General features: G+C 41.9%; 2 protein-coding genes across 3 annotated transcripts; both read left to right on the top strand.

Moving 5' to 3' along the window:
- Window positions 1–2,761: 2,761 nt before the first annotated feature.
- Window positions 2,762–9,047, top strand: LOC110488329 (proteasome subunit beta type-7). The gene is made up of 8 exons (XM_021560533.3): window positions 2,762–3,266; window positions 7,058–7,151; window positions 7,267–7,364; window positions 7,531–7,671; window positions 7,925–8,040; window positions 8,293–8,351; window positions 8,435–8,586; window positions 8,708–9,047. The coding sequence occupies exons 1-8, from the start codon at window positions 3,202–3,204 to the stop codon at window positions 8,817–8,819; spliced, it is 837 nt and encodes a 278-aa protein (XP_021416208.2). The 5' UTR covers window positions 2,762–3,201; the 3' UTR covers window positions 8,820–9,047.
- A 975-nt stretch (window positions 9,048–10,022) lies between these two features.
- Window positions 10,023–17,352, top strand: LOC110488332 (histone H3-like centromeric protein A). 2 transcript variants are annotated; one of them, XM_021560534.3, is made up of 6 exons: window positions 10,024–10,407; window positions 13,602–13,773; window positions 13,993–14,120; window positions 16,268–16,342; window positions 16,572–16,723; window positions 17,302–17,352. In XM_021560534.3, the coding sequence occupies exons 2-5, from the start codon at window positions 13,647–13,649 to the stop codon at window positions 16,698–16,700; spliced, it is 459 nt and encodes a 152-aa protein (XP_021416209.2). In that variant the 5' UTR covers window positions 10,024–10,407; window positions 13,602–13,646; the 3' UTR covers window positions 16,701–16,723; window positions 17,302–17,352. The 2 variants fall into 2 exon arrangements, with proteins under 2 accessions (XP_021416211.2, XP_021416209.2); XM_021560536.3 differs by lacking the exon at window positions 17,302–17,352 and having other exon boundaries at window positions 10,023–10,407; window positions 16,572–17,127.
- The last annotated feature ends 358 nt before the right edge of the window (window positions 17,353–17,710 follow it).

Genomic DNA, 17,710 nt, shown 5'->3' with positions numbered 1-17,710 from the left:
CATCAATCCACTGTTTCTGGTTGGGGAATGTTTTAATCATTGCTATGGGAACGACATCTTCAACGCACGTTCTAATGAACTCGCACACCGAATCAGCGTATTCGTCAATATTGTTATCTGACGCAATACGAAACATATCCCAGTCCACGTGATGGAAGCAGTCTTGGAGTGTGGAGTCAGCTTGGTCGGACCAGCGTTGGACAGACCTCAGCGTGGGAGCCTCTTGTTTTAGTTTCTGTCTGTAGGCAGGGATCAACAAAATGGAGTCGTGGTCAGCTTTTCCGAAAGGGGGGCGGGGCAGGGCCTTATATGCATCGCGGAAGTTAGAGTAACAATGGTCCAAGGTCTTTCCACCCCTGGTTGCGCAATCGATATGCTGATAAAATTTAGGGAGTCTTGTTTTCAGATTAGCCTTGTTAAAATCCCCAGCTACAATGAATGCAGCCTCCGGATGAATGGTTTCCAGTTTGCAAAGAGTTAAATAAAGTTCGTTCAGAGCCATCGATGTGTCTGCTTGGGGGGGAATATATACGGCTGTGATTATAATCGAAGAGAATTCTCTTGGTAGATAATGCGGTCTACATTTGATTGTGAGGAATTCTAAATCAGGTGAACAGAAGGATTTGAGTTCCTGTATGTTTCTTTCATCACACCATGTCTCGTTAGCCATAAGGCATACGCCCCCGCCCCTCTTCTTACCAGAAAGATGTTTGTTTCTGTCGGCGCGATGCGTGGAGAAACCCGTTGGCTGCACCGCCTCGGATAGCGTCTCTCCAGTGAGCCATGTTTCCGTGAAGCAAAGAACGTTACAGTCTCTGATGTCCCTCTGGAATGCTACCCTTGCTCGGATTTCATCAACCTTGTTGTCGAGAGACTGGACATTGGCAAGAAGAATGCTAGGGAGTGGTGCACAGTGTGCCTGTCTCCGGAGTCTGACCAGAAGACCGCCTCGTTTCCCTCTTTTTCGGAGTCGTTTTTTTTCCGCGTCGCGAAAAACATATTCTTGGTCGTACTGATGGTGAGTTGACGCTGATCTTATATTCAGTAGTTCTTCTCGACTGTATGTAATGAAACCTAAGATGACCTGGGGTACTAATGTAAGAAATAACACGTAAAAAAACAAAAAACTGCATAGTTTCCTAGGAACGCGAAGCGAGGCGGCCATCTCTGTCGGAGCCGGAAGTCGCTGGTGCTCAATGAGACAAGGATATCCCTACCGGCCAAGCCCTCCCTAACCTGGACGACGCTAGGCCAATTGTGCGTCGCCCCACGGACCTCCCGGTCGTGGCCAAAACATGACATTTTTTATGCAGTATTACTTTAGTGCCTTGTTGCAAACAGGATGCATGTTTTGGAATATGTTTTATTCTGTACAGACTTCCTCCTTTTCACTCTGTTAATTAAGTTAGTATTGTAGGATAACTACAATGTGGTTGATCCATCCTCAGTTTTGTCTCACCACAGCCATTAAACTCTGTATGTGGGGCCTCCCGGGTGGCGCAGTGGTCGCTGTGCCACCAGAGACTCTGGGTTCGAGCCCAGGCTCTGTCGCAGCCGGCCATGACCGGGAGGTCCATGGGGCGATGCACAATTGGCCTAGCGTCATCCGGGTTAGGGAGGGTTTGGCCGGTAGGGATATCCTTGTCTCATCGCGCACTAGCGACTCCTGTGGCGAGCCGGGCGCAGTGCGCGCTAACCAAGGTAGCCTGAGCGGTTTCCTTCCTCTCTGGGAACTGAGTTCAGAAGGACACCTGTATATTTGTAGTGGCTGGGTGTATTGATACACCATCCAAAGTATAATTAATAACTTCACCATGCTGAAAGGGTTATTCAATGTTTACTTGAACCCATCTAGCAATACATACTCTTTGCGAGGCATTGGAAAACCTCCTTGGTTTTTGTGGTTGAATCTGTTTGAAATTCACTGCTTGACTGAGGGACCTTACAGATTAATGTATGAATGGGGTACAGAGAAGACGTAATCATTCAAAAATCATGTTAAACTCTTATTGCACAGAGTGAGGCAAGTGAGGAAAAAAATCTCAATTTAATCAATTTTAAATCAGGCTGTAACACAACAAAATGTGGAAAAAGTCAAGGGGTGTGAATATTTTCTGCAGGGACTGTATACCTGCTATGAATCCAAGTCTCATGAAATATGGGGCTTTCTCCTTGGACTTCTCCCTGCGCAGGATGTTGTTTCCCATGTGTTTCTGCTACCAAGCAGGAGAACTGATGTCCATTCTCCCCTGAGCAACAAAGACCAAGTGCAAGAAAATAGAATGAAAGTTCCCTTTACCCTACATATAATTATGTTAAGAAACTGTTTTGTATTTTAAACTAATACTAAACATACAGCATATTTACACTGGCCTTGTCATTTCCATAACATGTTCCACACTCCACAAACTGATAATGCTGCAAATGGCCTAGGATATGCCATTGATAGTCTACTGATAGTATGACCATAGAGGACATTACTTTTTTTTTACACGCCATAGACATGCATATAAAAGTAGGCCTATTCACACTTCACCCGTCTTCATTGCTTCTTTCGTTTTATTTTCTATAATTCAAACCTTTTGCACCAATTATACAGCTGTTCATTTTCCAAACAGCTGGTTGTGATCCTATAACGTTAGTGCTGGTTGTGATTCTACAACGTTAGTGGTATCCTTCAGACATCTCTAAACTTCAGCCGTACCCTAGTCGTAACCCTTAACCATTTTAAAACATCCGAGTTAGGACGGCTCAAGGATCCCCTTCCTATCAGCCATTGAGAATCCATTTTGTTCGGTTTTGACAAGATGGTATACAGTTTGTCAGATTTGACTTTTCGTAGCATGTTAGAACTTACGCAGCAGGTTAGGGGAATTAGGTTAATGTTAGGAAATGGGTTGCAAAAATGCAAAAAAAAAAAAACTACCTTTGACGTTAACTAAACAAAAGCTGTATCCCAAATTGCCATGACCCTTTTGTTCTCCCTGGCCTGTACGGTATTTTGATTCGTCTGAGGCTATGATGTGTTAAAATTGAAAGTGAAAGAGTTCTCCCCACTAAACGCTGACACATTTAGCTAAGACAGTTTACCTTGACAGCGTTTAACAAAGTAATAGGGGTAGAAAAGTAAAGTGCAGTAAGCTGTCTCACCTTTCACAAGGGGTCTCGGTTTGTGGATTCGTTCGCCCATCTTGATTGAAGATGCTCAATAATTCTCGACCTTGCCAACCTCAAAGCGCTGGGTTTTCCTTCGAAAACACTCGCAGGTGAGTTCATTTCTCTGAGGCCCACATGGTAATTTGAGAAACATTTACTACAACGACAAAAAAATCTTTAGAATAATCAGGGCCGTCAGCTTTTTAAGAAAGCTTGGAGTGACTTTCATTGCTCTCTGGCACAACCCCTAGACAGGTTTTACAGTTTTAAAGCTAATGTCCTGCAATTCTACGTATTTTGACAGGGCTTAGGCCTACTGTATGACCAGGCTGGAAAATAAAATAAAACCACAGGTCAGGTGTATTCAAGATGCTTTGAACATTAAATAAACACTCAATTGTACAACTTTGAGATCTTTGGGAATACATTTAAAGTATGCTAATATATATTTTTTGAGGTGGTTTGACACATTATTCAGACAGTAATGAAATGAGATGAGGAAACAGGCAAATGGGAGAAACCGTGGGAAGGTTGGAAGCAGGGACTTGTTCGCTCTCAGGTGGAAAGTACGTGATATGCGCCAAGGGCTAAATTTGGCCCGCGGGTGGTTTTATTTGGCCCCCCCAAGTTTTCGGTGCAAAAATAAATAAAACATTTGTGTGGAATTTCCATTGTAGGACATAAAACACTAAAATCATCAGGAAATCATCTCCAAGTGATCTTAATTTAAGAAGTCTGTTCCCAAGTATTCCCACGCATAATAGAGAGACGCGTGATCGTATATAAATGTAAGCAAGGTTTGAAATTCATATCTGTTTGGGCTTCTTGCTGCCAATTCGCAGTCTACAAATTATTTGTAATTATTTTCTGGCCCCCCGACCATCCGCTCCAAGGCTCTGCACAGGAAATATTAATGGTTGATGGCAGTGGGTAACCAAATCATAGATTTCAGTCTCCTTGTCAATAGACTGCTTTGAAGCTAAGGACATACATTTTGTAATTTGGGTGAACTTTCTTTAAAACAGGTCTGGAAGAAAATCCTGCTTGGTCTCCAGGAGGGTTTGCCACCCCAATCTATGCTTCCCAAGTGCTGTTTTTTTTATGTTCTTATTATAACAACAACTAAATTATCAATCACAAACCTTCAAGAAAAATCTAATGAATATCACTATTCAGGTGGTTTATGCGCACTAGTTTAAGATCCTTGCCATCATCGTACTCTACATAGACATAATATGATGTGTTTGTGTTGTGAGTCCCCCTACCATCTCTGCTTAAGCATGCGCACAATATTAAAATGTCAAATTATATTTGAGGCCTGGAGCATTTTATATCCAATGCTTATTTGTAGGACTTATTCAAAACTGTCCATGAATGGCTGCAAAATACATAGCCTCATATACTTCATTTTCAAACACTCAAGTAGGCATATCAGATTTCAAATATGTGATTACACTGGCATAGTTACACATCAGGTCCTGTTTCAAACCTTCCCTGCTAAAACATACTGTAGGTCTCTGTCTACTGCCCTATCATTGTCACAGTCTTAATGCCAATTACCAAACGAGGGGACAAATGCAAGTGTGGATTAAATCGACTTTAGTAAACACTGTCAAACAGATGCATTCTGCAATAGGCATGGGAGTAACGCCTCGATTACACCGATAGCGTTATTGCATTTTGGTACACCAGAAGTACCTTTATTTCCAATGGAATGCTGTGTTTGCCTTGCAGTTGCGGTGCAGAGGCAGTTGCGGTGCATTCTGTGTGGTGCATACGTTGGATATATTGAACATATACATACAACTGTATGCATAGACGGCTTGACAGAAAAGGTAGTAAAAGGTGAATGTTAAACTTTTGTTGCACACATATCCAGATGATGCTGCGTACCATTTAGCGCAATGACGCTGTCGGTGTGATCGAGGCGTAACAGCAACCTAATTTTGTTGGCATTGTACATAAAACAGTGCTACTGTGCTGCTCTCTCCATCCAGCTGCACTCTGATCTTGGTTAATCATCTTGGTCCCTTACATAACTAGACCAATCATCTGCTTCAAGGTGCCGTGGCTCACAGTGCTGTGATAGGACAATGATAGAGGTTCCGCTCGTGATGTTAAATTGCAGGTACAGAAGCTCCGATTTAAAAACGATTCGGAGCACAGTTGAAAAGTCAACGCACTGACTAGGCACTAACTAGTCAGGACGTGACTATAAAAATAAAAGTAGTACTTTTCAATGTGTGAGATGTGAGGTGTGGCGTCTGAGCATGAGAGGGTCAAATGTGTCTCACAGCCAGTGCTTGAGAGTTGCCAGCTCTGTTTAATAAGATGTTATGTTTGTACCACAGTGTTGTGAAAGATCTTGAGGTGGATGTGAGGGGCTCGAGTCAAGACCCAATTCAGGCACAATTAAAGGGCAACTCCACCACTTTTCAACCAAATTTTCATTCTCTCCAGCACAATACAAGTGTCAACCAGAGGAGGCTAGTGGGAGGCGACTATTGGCTCATTGTAATTGCTGGAATGGCATGAATAGAACTGTATCAAACATATCTCAACCACATGTTTGACCTAGTTCCATTTAGTCTATTCCAGACATTACAATGAACCCGTCCTCCTATAGCTTCTCCCACCAGCCGCCTCTGGATTGTCAACATGTGAAAACAGCACATTTATACGTTTTGTCTGAAAAAAATATAACGTTAAAAAGTTCTACCCAATGACATCAAAAGATAAAACAGAGATTCACGGTGACGTGTGGAGCAAGAATACCCTCCCTTGGGCTAGAAACTCATTGCAGGTTTTGAAAATTCACTTTTTTACTTTTAACCCTGCCCTGTGATTAGCAATGTTTCAGGACCTTATCTTTTTAACCACATATCATAGAAACGTGCTGTTTTCACATACAGTGACTACCTCATGAAGCTGGTTGAGAGAAGTGTGCAAAGCTGTCATCAAGGCAAAGGGTGGATACTTTGAAGAATCTCAAATATAAAATATATTTTGATTTAACACTTGTTTGGTTACTAAACGATTCCATATGTGTTATTTCATAGTTTTGATGTCTTCACTATTATTCTACAATGTAAAAAAAAAGGACAAATAAAGAAAAACCCTTTGAATGAGTAGGTGTGTCCAAACTTTTGACTGGTACTGTATGTAGACACTGGTTTGGTGCAGGAGATGAATGAGGTTGGAAAGTGGCAGAATTGTCCTTTAATTACTGTGCCGGTCTGAAATTGTTAAAGAAACTGATATAAAATGTTATTTATTCTGAATATGACTCATTTTTGTAAAATTGTGAACCTACAGACAGATTATTAAGAATATAGCACAGTTTAAAACAGGTTAATTACTGCAAGCCTACATATTGTTACCATGTAAATGCATAGTTTTAGCAGAGACTGTAGAGGAAGCTTTCCTGAATAATCTCTGCTTTTAATAGGCTTAGGTTTAGAGCCCGACCGATATGTTTTTTGGGGTCCGATTCAGATTGCCCCCCCCCCCAAAAAAAAAAAAAAAACATGATACCAATATATCTCCTGGCATACTATTTTACAGCAGGGAAATTAAAAAGTTTCAAAGTTTCATAAATTGCCATCCAAACGAGCAATTATCCTATAACTATGCTTCAAATGTTGATTTCATACTTTGTGACAATAATGACACATCATGAGAATGGCCGCAAGTGTTCAGATGAGCATGAAATTCCCTTTTTTCTTTCAATTTATTGAATATCGGCTATCAGTGGGGTTATAGACCGATATAGCGTTAAAAGGCCAATATCGGCAGATAATATCAGTGAATCGATATATATCGGCCTGGCTCTACATAGGCTAACACAATGCCAGTTCCTCTAAATATACCCAACATTGCATAAAAAGTGCTCACTTTGCAGGAATGCTGTGTTGGAAGGGAATTTGTCTGAGCTTGGTTACAGTTCTCCTAAGGCAAGGAAGACTGGAACCACCATCGCTGGCATAGTCTTCAAGGTGAGAATCAGTCATGACACATTTTCCGCTTCCTGTGATGTAGCTGTTTCAGGGTTGAGCTCAGCACAAACAATACCCTAAGTATGATTATACTTTGGGTTTCCTTCCTCCACAGGATGGGGTGATACTTGGAGCTGACACAAGAGCCACTGACGACATGGTGGTAGCTGACAAGAATTGCATGAAGATCCACTACATTGCACCTAACATTTAGTAAGTGCCACAAAGAATACACCTCGTACAGTATAATAGTGTAGCTTGTGTAACCCCTATGTAGATCAGCATCAGCCCCTTCACAATGGTAGGCAAAGACTGGGGCCTTTGTTGAAGTCTATTTGAGTCACCATGCTTCACCCACTAATCTCAGTTTTTATTGTAGCTGTTGTGGAGCAGGTGTGGCTGCAGATGCAGAAGTCACCACTCAGATGATGTCATCCAATGTGGAGCTGCACTCACTCAGCACAGGACGCCCTCCCCTTGTTGTCACGGTTACCCGACAACTGAAACAGATGCTCTTCAGGTGAGCGAGAACATGAATGAGTCTGTGACGATGGGAAAATAAGACCACTACAGTGGCCACTCTCATAACACAGTTTGAATGCTGACAATCCAGTTACTTTCCAGACCATAATATAAAATAACAGACACAGCAGTGCCTTCGTCAATGATAGCGCATCCCTCATTTGATTACAACAACCAGTTATTATCAAGAACATTTTGATGATGCTGTTACATTGTAGCGCTCTACACCTGAATTGTGACTTCCACTCCAGGTACCAGGGACATATTGGCTCCTCTCTGATTGTTGGAGGTGTGGATGTGACTGGCGCTCACCTCTATAGCGTCTACCCACACGGCTCCTACGACAAACTACCATTCCTTACCATGGGTATGCTCTCCCTTTAGTTTATCTCATCAATTCTTGACTCTCTGTCATTGGAGATTTTGTTTTTGCACCATCTGTCCATGTGTTTCAGTTCATCGTAATCACAGATAGTGTTGTCTGTATTGTTTGTCTTTGGTCATTGTCTATTGCCATCAAATAATTCATCTGGGCCGTGTGAAGAGCTTCTAATGGTATGAAGTTGTATTGAATACTGAAACATTAGATAAGGTAACATTACTGCCGTTGTTTTTGCAGGATCAGGAGCAGGGGCAGCTATTTCAATATTTGAGGACAGATACAGACCAAACATGGAGGTGAGATGCAGTTATTCTCATTGAACAGTTGTTCATTTCATAAAATGTATTGCTCACCTGTCTTAATTGTCTATCTTGCTCAGCTGGAAGAGGCTAAAAAGCTGGTGCGGGATGCCATTGCTGCTGGGATTTTCTGTGACCTGGGCTCTGGCAGCAACGTGGACCTGTGTGTCATCACCCAGGCAGGGGTTCACTACCTTAGGGGCTATGACCAGCCTGCCCAGAAGGGGAAAAGGTGAGCTATACAAGTTTCTACTGGGCTACAACCAACAACATTTTGTGAATATTACTTGATTATTCATAACGGTAATTTACAATATGCTCTCTCTCTCTTGCCTTTCTCTGTCTGTTTCCAGAGAAGGGCAGTACAAGTACAAGCCTGGCACCACTGCAGTTTTGACAAAGACTGTCACACCCCTGCCTCTGGATGTTGTTGATGAATCAATTCAGCTCATGGACACTCAGTGAAATGTATGCTGCTGCAGGAATCATCAAACACACTTGTGAATTCCAACACTCATTAGCAAAAGTATCTACTTTAATTCTAAATAGCCAAGATGTGAATTGATAATGGCATTGGGTTTTGCATAGCTTTTTATACATACTTGGCAGCTTTTTTAATTCAATAATTTACTTTCAAAACAGTATTGCAGTGTATGAAACATTAAAAGGCAATAAAATATTTCTTACATGCGATAATGCCATTAAGTATCATTAACAAGCATTGGTAATTTGCATTGCGATCGCCTTACTGGAACTTAATACCAAAATACAATGAATGCATTTAGACATTTTTATTAGACCTACATGTATTAGCAGGTTCTACAAGAACATGCATGCAATAGTACATCACTGAGTACGGTTCCATGCACACAATAATGCGACTATTGTGGCTAGTCAGATTAATGTAATAGTTTGATTAAAACATTCACATGCTTTGCAAGAAGAACGATTTGGACACATTTGAAATCAGGCTAGCTGACGGAACTCTGATAAATGCGGAAAAATTGGCAATCAAAATAAATGTTCTACCATGTCATTCTACCATGTAATTTTTGGGAAGAATATTTGATTCTGAGTTCGGACATATAAAGTTTTAATGTGAAAACTACTTCTAAACGCCGATTTATGCAGAGGAGAATAAAAAATAAAATGTTTTTTTGTTTTTGCTCAATCATGCCTTCACCCCTGCTTAGAATTTTCACATATATCTTATATATATCCAAACCCCCGAATCAAATATTAGTGGTAGAATGTTTATTTTTGATTGGCGATTTTCTGCATTTATCAGAGTTCCATCAGGTAACCTGATTTCAGGTGTGTCCATGTAAACAGGTTTATTAGGGAAATCGTTCTTCTTGCAAAGCATGTAAACGTTTTCATCAAACTATTATATTAGCACGTAACCGCACTCACTGTGATAACCCCCACTCCAAACCATACACACATCTGAATCTAATCATGTTGAATATTTCTGTCTCTATAATTTGTATTACTAGAGTTATTACATATTACTGCTATATATGCCGTTACTACTGTTCTTTGAAACTGATTTATGCTTGATCTGGCTATGTGTACCGGAAGCCCCGTATGGAGGGTGTGACACGCAGTTGCGGAGCCTCAGGAGGCTTGCATTAGGCCAAATCGTCATTGCTTCCCCAAAAAAACGTTTACAGTGCAGAGGGCTCTGTATAGCTCCGCATTGACATAATTGGTTGATGGCTCTGAGCTGCTGAGCGAAGCTCAAGAGGTATGAATGCCCTGACTTCTGCAGAGGCCCGGATCGCAGTAAATGCTGTATGGTCAAAACAGACATCTGAGTGACCATACATACGTTTACCTCATGGAAAAGCAGATGCTCGATATGACGGGTGATTACTTGTCCACAAAAGAACAGCTTCACTTTCTCCAACACCACCCATTGGAGCAACGATAAACAGGGCGTTTTTACAAGCCAATCATGAATCTAATTGGCTCTGCAAAGAAAAGGACACCAACGTGCGTCGTTTGAATTTTGAGCTTGTCTTTTGGTCACGGAAAATATGAGTGTCGGCTGGTAAGTGTGTAATTTTTGCACGTTATAAAGTTATGCTAGCCCTGCATTTTTTGCAATGTTAGATATGGCATGCTTGCTCAATATAACGTTAGCTGCCCAACGCTCTCTGAAGAACTATCGCTAGCTTTCTTTCCTCCCTTAAATGAATTTGTCAGTTTGCTAGCTAACTTTTGTTATTCTTGATTTGCCAAGTTCTTTGCTTTCATACCGATGCCCGTTTACTAGTTAGCTTGTTGTGTGGCCAGTTCGCTAGCTATCTTTGAGTGAATGTTGTTTTGCATTGTTTCCAGGTTTCCCCCATCGTAACAACATTCACTCAAAGGTAGCATGTGTCACTGAGGGGGTTCGATTAATCTGGCCTGTGGGTACACCGGACTATGGCGGTCACGTTATCGAGGGAAAATTGGGGGGAGAGGTTTGCGGTCTCAAATAGAACAGTAATCTGCGCCTCTGTAATTTTGTCAACAAGGCAGCATGGTGCGTCGTCCAGACGCCCCAATCTTTGTATTTTTTTTGTGCGCCATTTTAGCAATTGTAAGAACATTTCCTGCAATTCTCAGAATTTCACAATTGAGCTCATTTCCAGAGATTCTGCCATGTAACTGAGACAACATTTAGCAGTTGCCGAGTATTGACTGTAATAATCAAATCAAATTGTATTTGTCACACACATGGTTAGCAGATGTTAATGCGAGTGTAGCGAAATGCTTGTGCTTCTAGTTCTGACAATGCAGTAATAACCAACAAGTAACCTAGCTAACAATTCCAAAACTACTACCTTATAGAGACACAAGTGTAAGGGGATAAAGAATATGTACATAAAGATATATGACTGAGTGATGGTACAGAGCGGCATAGGCAAGATACAGTAGATGGTATTGGGTGCAGTATATACATATGAGATGAGTATGTAAACAAAGTGGCATAGTTAAAGTGGCTAGTGATACATGTATTACATAAAGATGCAGTAGATGATATAGAGTACAGTATATACATATACATATGAGATGAATAATGTAGGGTATGTAAACATATTAAGTAGCATTGTTTAAAGTGGCTAGTGATATATTTTACATCATTTCCCATCAATTCCCATTATTAAAGTGGCTGGAGTTGAGTCAGTGTGTTGGCAGCAGCCACTCAATGTTAGTGGTGGCTGTTTAACAGTCTGATGGCCTTGAGATAGAAGCTGTTTTTCAGTCTCTCGGTCCCAGCTTTGATGCACCTGTACTGACCTCGCCTTCTGGATGATAGCAGGGTGAACAGGCAGTGGCTCGGGTGGTTGTTGTCCTTGATGATCTTTATGGCCTTCCTGTGACATCGGGTGGTGTAGGTGTCCTGGAGGGCAGGTAGTTTGCCCCCGGTGATGCGTTGTGCAGACCTCACTACCCTCTGGAGAGCCTTACGGTTGTGGGCGGAGCAGTTGCCGTACCAGGCGGTGATACAGCCCGACAGGATGCTCTCGATTGTGCATCTGTAGAAGTTTGTGAGTGCTTTTGGTGACAAGCCAAATTTCTTCAGCCTCTTGAGGTTGAAGAGGCGCTGCTGCGCCTTCTTCACGATGCTGTCTGTGTGGGTGGACCAATTCAGTTTGTCTGTGATGTGTACGCCGAGGAACATAACTTACTACCCTCTCCACTACTGTTCCATCGATGTGGATAGGGGGGTGTTCCCTCTGCTGTTTCCTGAAGTCCACAATCATCTCCTTAGTTTTGTTGACTGTGAGGTTATTTTCCTGACACCACACTCCGAGGGCCCTCACCTCCTCCCTGTAGGCCGTCTCGTCGTTGTTGGTAATCAAGCCTACCACTGTTGTGTCGTCCGCAAACTCGATGATTGAGTTGGAGGCGTGCGTGGCCACGCAGTCGTGGGTGAACAGGGAGTACAGGAGAGGGCTCAGAACGCACCCTTGTGGGGCCCCAGTGTTGAGGATCAGCGGGGTGGAAATGTTGTTGTCTACCCTCACCACCTGGGTGCGGCCCGTCAGGAAGTCCAGTACCCAGTTGCACAGGGCGGGGTCGAGACCCAGGGTCTCGAGCTTGATGACGAGCTTGGAGGGTACTATGGTGTTAAATGCCGAGCTGTAGTCGATGAACAGCATTCTCACCAAGGTATTCCTCTTGTCCAGATGGGTTAGGGCAGTGTGGTTGAGATTGCATCGTCTGTGGACCTATTTGGGCGGTAAGCAAATTGGAGTGGGTCTAGGGTGTCAGGTAGGGTGGAGGTGATATGGTCCTTGACTAGTCTCTCAAAGCACTTCATGATGACGGAAGTGAGTGCTACAGGGCGGTAGTCGTTTAGCTCCGTTACCTTAGCTTTCTTGGGAACAGGAACAATGGTGGCCCTCTTGAAGCATGTGGGAACAACAGACTGGGATAGGGATTGATTGAATATGTCCGTAAAGCCCTTTTGTCGGGAAAAACTCATTCTGATTGGGTGGGCCTGGCTAATTAATTAATTAAAATGAATTGATTTCTGTAAGTCGGTAAAATCTTTGAAATTGTTGCATTTATATTTTTGTTCCAAGTACTTTATATTTGGTTTTAGTTTTAAGTTTACACTGAAAGCGTTTTTCCATCCCAAAACCTATTTTTTTAATGGGAAGGCAGATAGAAAACCTTTATCAAATCAATCACTTGAAATCATGTGAAATCCTACTCATTACTACAAGTGCTTGCTTATGTAACTTTTAGTTTTGTGCTGACTTCGCCCTGAGTGGAGCACCTGGCTCACTTCAGATCGAATGCAATCAACTTTCAGCCAGTGCAAAACACACCTACACTTGCACCCGCCCGAGATTAATCGAAACCCCTCACTCATTCCATGGAGGGCCGAGTGTCTGCAGGTTTTCACTCCTTCCTTGTACCTGATTAAGCTATTTAATATCATGAATTAGTTAGGAACTCCCCTCACCTGGTTGTCTAGGTCTTAATTTGATACAATTTTGAAAAGTAACAAAAACCAGCAGACACTCAGGCCCTCCATGGAATGAGTTTGACACCCTTGTCATAAAGACATAAATTATGCTTTTTATTTTTTATCCAGTCTGAGTCCAACCCTTTTTACTTATTGGCTTACAGGTCAGGTGTGTGATGATGACATGCAAGATTAATGATGAAGTCCAAGAACTTATATGGTCAATACTGGATCAAGTCACTAAATGCATCTTTTCTCCATATTCTCTTCGCCATCAGGCAAAGGTGTGGCTTTAACTCAGTGTTGTGAACTAGTATTGGAGGATGCCTCGTCGCGATCCTGACGGCTCTTCTGCAAGCCGGCGCAAGGGTGCAACACCCAAGCGTCGGCCTCCAGCCCCAACCGCGCCTGCTTCAACATCACCGGCAGCACGGCTGAGCGGACCATCAGGTGAGGAAGATGGGGAGGAGGGGAAATGTGGTTTGACTCATGCCTTCTCAATCCTGACACTGAAGCAAACTTTTTGTTTAGCTATGTATGTGACCACTAGTTGAAAATGTTGGAATGAATAAATATTTTATTATAATAATAATAATAATAATAATAATAATAATAATAATAATAATAATAATGTTCTCATTGTTTTAAAGATGATTTCGATCTCTCTAGCCCCTGCAGGTGTAGCTCCCTCCCGGCAAAAGAGGAGGTTTCGCCCTGGCACCCGAGCTCTGATGGAAATTCGAAAGTACCAGAAGAGCACGGACTTGCTTTTGCGCAAGGGACCGTTTGCGCGCCTGGTAAAATACCACTGGCTTTGTCGCATCACTGTCTTGCATAGTAGAGGTTGATTAGCACATGGCTCCTGTGGACCGATTTACAACCACCTTACATTCTTAGATGGATGCTGCCACTCTCTAACAATACATTACCTGTTGTTGATGATACATAGTTAATCCTGTAAAGCCCTGTGAACTCTGCTGTGTATGTGGGTAAACAAGTCTCTCCAGGATTCCATATTTCTTTGCAAAATCGACAATTCCCCACATATTATGCGAGAGCTTGCATATTTGACCTATCACGTCACTATTACTGCATACAATAGTCAAATCATCTCAATATTATCACATACAGTGCCTTGCGAAAGTATTCGGCCCCCTTGAACTTTGCGACCTTTTGCCACATTTCAGGCTTCAAACATAAAGATATAAAACTGTATTTTTTGTGAAGAATCAACAAGTGGGACACAATCATGAAGTGGAACGACATTTATTGGATATTTCAAACTTTTTTAACAAATCAAAAACTGAAAAATTGGGCGTGCAAAATTATTCAGCCCCTTTACTTTCAGTGCAGCAAACTCTCTCCAGAAGTTCAGTGAGGATCTCTGAATGATCCAATGTTGACCTAAATGACTAATGATGATAATGAATACAATCCACCTGTGTGTAATCAAGTCTCCGTATAAATGCACCTGCACTGTGATAGTCTCAGAGGTCCGTTAAAAGCGCAGAGAGCATCATGAAGAACAAGGAACACACCAGGCAGGTCCGAGATACTGTTGTGAAGAAGTTTAAAGCCGGATTTGGATACAAAAAGATTTCCCAAGCTTTAAACATCCCAAGGAGCACTGTGCAAGCGATAATATTGAAATGGAAGGAGTATCAGACCACTGCAAATCTACCAAGACCTGGCCGTCCCTCTAAACTTTCAGCTCATACAAGGAGAAGACTGATCAGAGATGCAGCCAAGAGGCCCATGATCACTCTGGATGAACTGCAGAGATCTACAGCTGAGGTGGGAGACTCTGTCCATAGGACAACAATCAGTCGTATATTGCACAAATCTGGCCTTTATGGAAAAGTGGCAAGAAGAAAGACATTTCTTAAAGATATCCATAAAAAGTGTCGTTTAAAGTTTGCCACAAGCCACCTGGGAGACACACCAAACATGTGGAAAAAGGTGCTCTGGTCAGATGAAACCAAAATTGAACTTTTTGGCAACAATGCAAAATGTTATGTTTGGCGTAAAAGCAACACAGTTCATCACCCTGAACACACCATCCCCACTGTCAAACTTGGTGGTGGCAGCATCATGGTTTGGGCCTGCTTTTCTTCAGCAGGGACAGGGAAGATGGTTAAAATTGATGGGAAGATGGATGGAGCCAAATACAGGACCATTCTGGCAGAAAACCTGATGGAGTCTGCAAAAGACCTGAGACTGGGACGGAGATTTGTCTTCCAACAAGACAATGATCCAAAACATAAAGCAAAATCTACAATGGAATGGTTCAAAAATAAACATATCCAGGTGTTAGAATGGCCAAGTCAAAGTCCAGACCTGAATCCAATCGAGAATCTGTGGAAAGAACTGAAAACTGCTGTTCACAAATGCTCTCCATCCAACCTCACTGAGCTCGAGCTGTTTTGCAAGGAGGAATGGGGAAAAAATGAAGTCTCTCGATGTGCAAAACTGATAGAGACATACCCCAAGCGACTTACAGCTGTAATCGCAGCAAAAGGTGGCGCTACAAAGTATTAACTTAAGGGGGCTGAATAATTTTGCACGCCCCATTTTTCAGTTTTTGATTTGTTAAAAAAATGTGAAATATCCAATAAATGTCGTTCCACTTCATGATTGTGTCCCACTTGTTGTTGATTCTTCACAAAAAAATACAGTTTTATATCTTTATGTTTGAAGCCTGAAATGTGGCAAAAGGTCGCAAAGTTCAAGGGGGCCGAATACTTTCGCAAGGCACTGTATGTTGCAAAAATCCTGGAGGGACTGGGAAGCTGGTGGTGTCTTAGTTTGGAATAAATAATAAAAGAAAGATGAACTAAAATGCTTGTTTTTACAATTAAAGTTGCTACCCCAAGTTAATATTTCCTATTAGTGATTATTTATCTTCAGCGAATTTCAAGGTTGTTTACTCAGGTTGTCTACTCAGGTTCGGGAGGTGTGCCAGACGTATAGCAGGGACTTCATGAGATGGCAGGTGTATGCTCTTCTGGCATTGCAGGAGGTAGGTTGGTTCCCACTCCTGTGCTTATTTGAAGAACTGTTATATCAATACTCTAAATCCTTCTCTTACAGTTTTAAAATGTTTGATTATAATAACATCATAGTACACTTATTTTGAAAAAGTTTTTATTTACATATCTGCAATATAAAAAAAAATGTATCCTTATTAACTATTGTCAATCTGAACGTTTCCTGGTCATAATTTTTTGACACCATTCTTTCTCTTCCAGGCTGCAGAGGCTTTCCTCGTTTTACTGTTTTCCGATGCCTACCTGTGTACCATCCACGCCAAGCGTGTAACACTATTCCCCCGTGACATTCAGCTTGCCCGGCGAATTCGAGGAGTGGATCATCTCTGAGAACACTCAGATGAGCCATTGAGGTGCGAGCAGTGTGTCTTTTTAATATATATTGTTTTAAACTACTGACCATGGTGTGCTGAGGACCTCTAACAATGCTATGTTTTGATGTAAAGCATCAGTGGATATAATTTGCCCCAAATACACATGCATTACGTTCACACCAGTTATAAACTCAGTATATTCTATAACAAAATGCTCACCCAGGCAAGGAATGTTGACAAATGTTTTGATTTTAGAAAAAGGTGTTTTTGTACGTTGAAGGAAAAACACTTTTGGGTATACTGCTTTAGTTCATCTGTGTTTTGGGCCCTCATGCCACCGAAGACAAGTTGGTATAGTGGTCAAATATGAGATTTACTGTAAATAATGTTTTAATGTTGGATTTGAATAAATGTTTTTATTCAGTAGGATAAACAATTAGAAATGCCTCACATTTGTATACCTGTTCCCATACAGCTATTGTAGGATTACAGATCCATACTTAGAACCCGGAAATTCATTTTATTCATGTTATATTTCATGCCCAAATTTAACATGCATCTGTGGTGTTTGTGTGCATGTGGTTTTATCCACTGCCTTTGTCTCATTGTATTTTCAGCCTATGGTGTGGTGTTCCAAGATGCCCCTTTTGGCTCTTTAAAAAAATAAATAATTGGTCTCTTGGGACAGCTTTCTGCTGCCTCCTGGCCCCTGATCTACCCGCTTTCCCAGCAGGCAGCGCAGCCAATCCAATCTTCTCACACCTGCCTGAAACAGCTCCTGATGGTCCTGTTTACAGGTGTGCTGAGGCTTCGCTTGGGACCGAGAATCACACCGGGCAACATTTAGGGAGTTCGATGTTTAAAGTTAACGGCACACCAGTTGAACGACTACAGAGGAGCGGGAACACTGTTTTAGCGTATTATCACAATAATGGTGTGGACATGAGGATTTTTGGAGTCAAAGAGAAGGGGTTGGACAGAGAATAGTACTGTTTATTCAAGTGCCATAATGCACATTAAGTTGTC

Source organism: Oncorhynchus mykiss, chromosome 30, assembly GCF_057628025.1.
Source record: "Oncorhynchus mykiss isolate SJ-2025 chromosome 30, ASM5762802v1, whole genome shotgun sequence".
Classification (NCBI taxonomy): Eukaryota; Metazoa; Chordata; class Actinopteri; order Salmoniformes; family Salmonidae; genus Oncorhynchus; species Oncorhynchus mykiss.
Note: the sequence above shows the minus strand (reverse complement) of the source record. Positions and strands in the feature narration are given on the sequence as shown.

Excerpts from the sequence above, each read along its gene's own strand:
- LOC110488329 (XM_021560533.3), top strand. The coding sequence starts at position 3,202 with ATGCTCAATAATTCTCGACCTTGCCAACCTCAAAGCGCTGGGTTTTCC. Across the intron at positions 3,267-7,057 it reads TCCTTCGAAAACACTCGCAG|GAATGCTGTGTTGGAAGGGA; the intron begins GTGAGTTCATTT and ends CTCACTTTGCAG. Across the intron at positions 7,152-7,266 it reads TCGCTGGCATAGTCTTCAAG|GATGGGGTGATACTTGGAGC; the intron begins GTGAGAATCAGT and ends CTTCCTCCACAG.
- LOC110488332 (XM_021560534.3), top strand. The coding sequence starts at position 13,647 with ATGCCTCGTCGCGATCCTGACGGCTCTTCTGCAAGCCGGCGCAAGGGT. Across the intron at positions 13,774-13,992 it reads ACGGCTGAGCGGACCATCAG|CCCCTGCAGGTGTAGCTCCC; the intron begins GTGAGGAAGATG and ends CGATCTCTCTAG. Across the intron at positions 16,343-16,571 it reads CTCTTCTGGCATTGCAGGAG|GCTGCAGAGGCTTTCCTCGT; the intron begins GTAGGTTGGTTC and ends TTTCTCTTCCAG.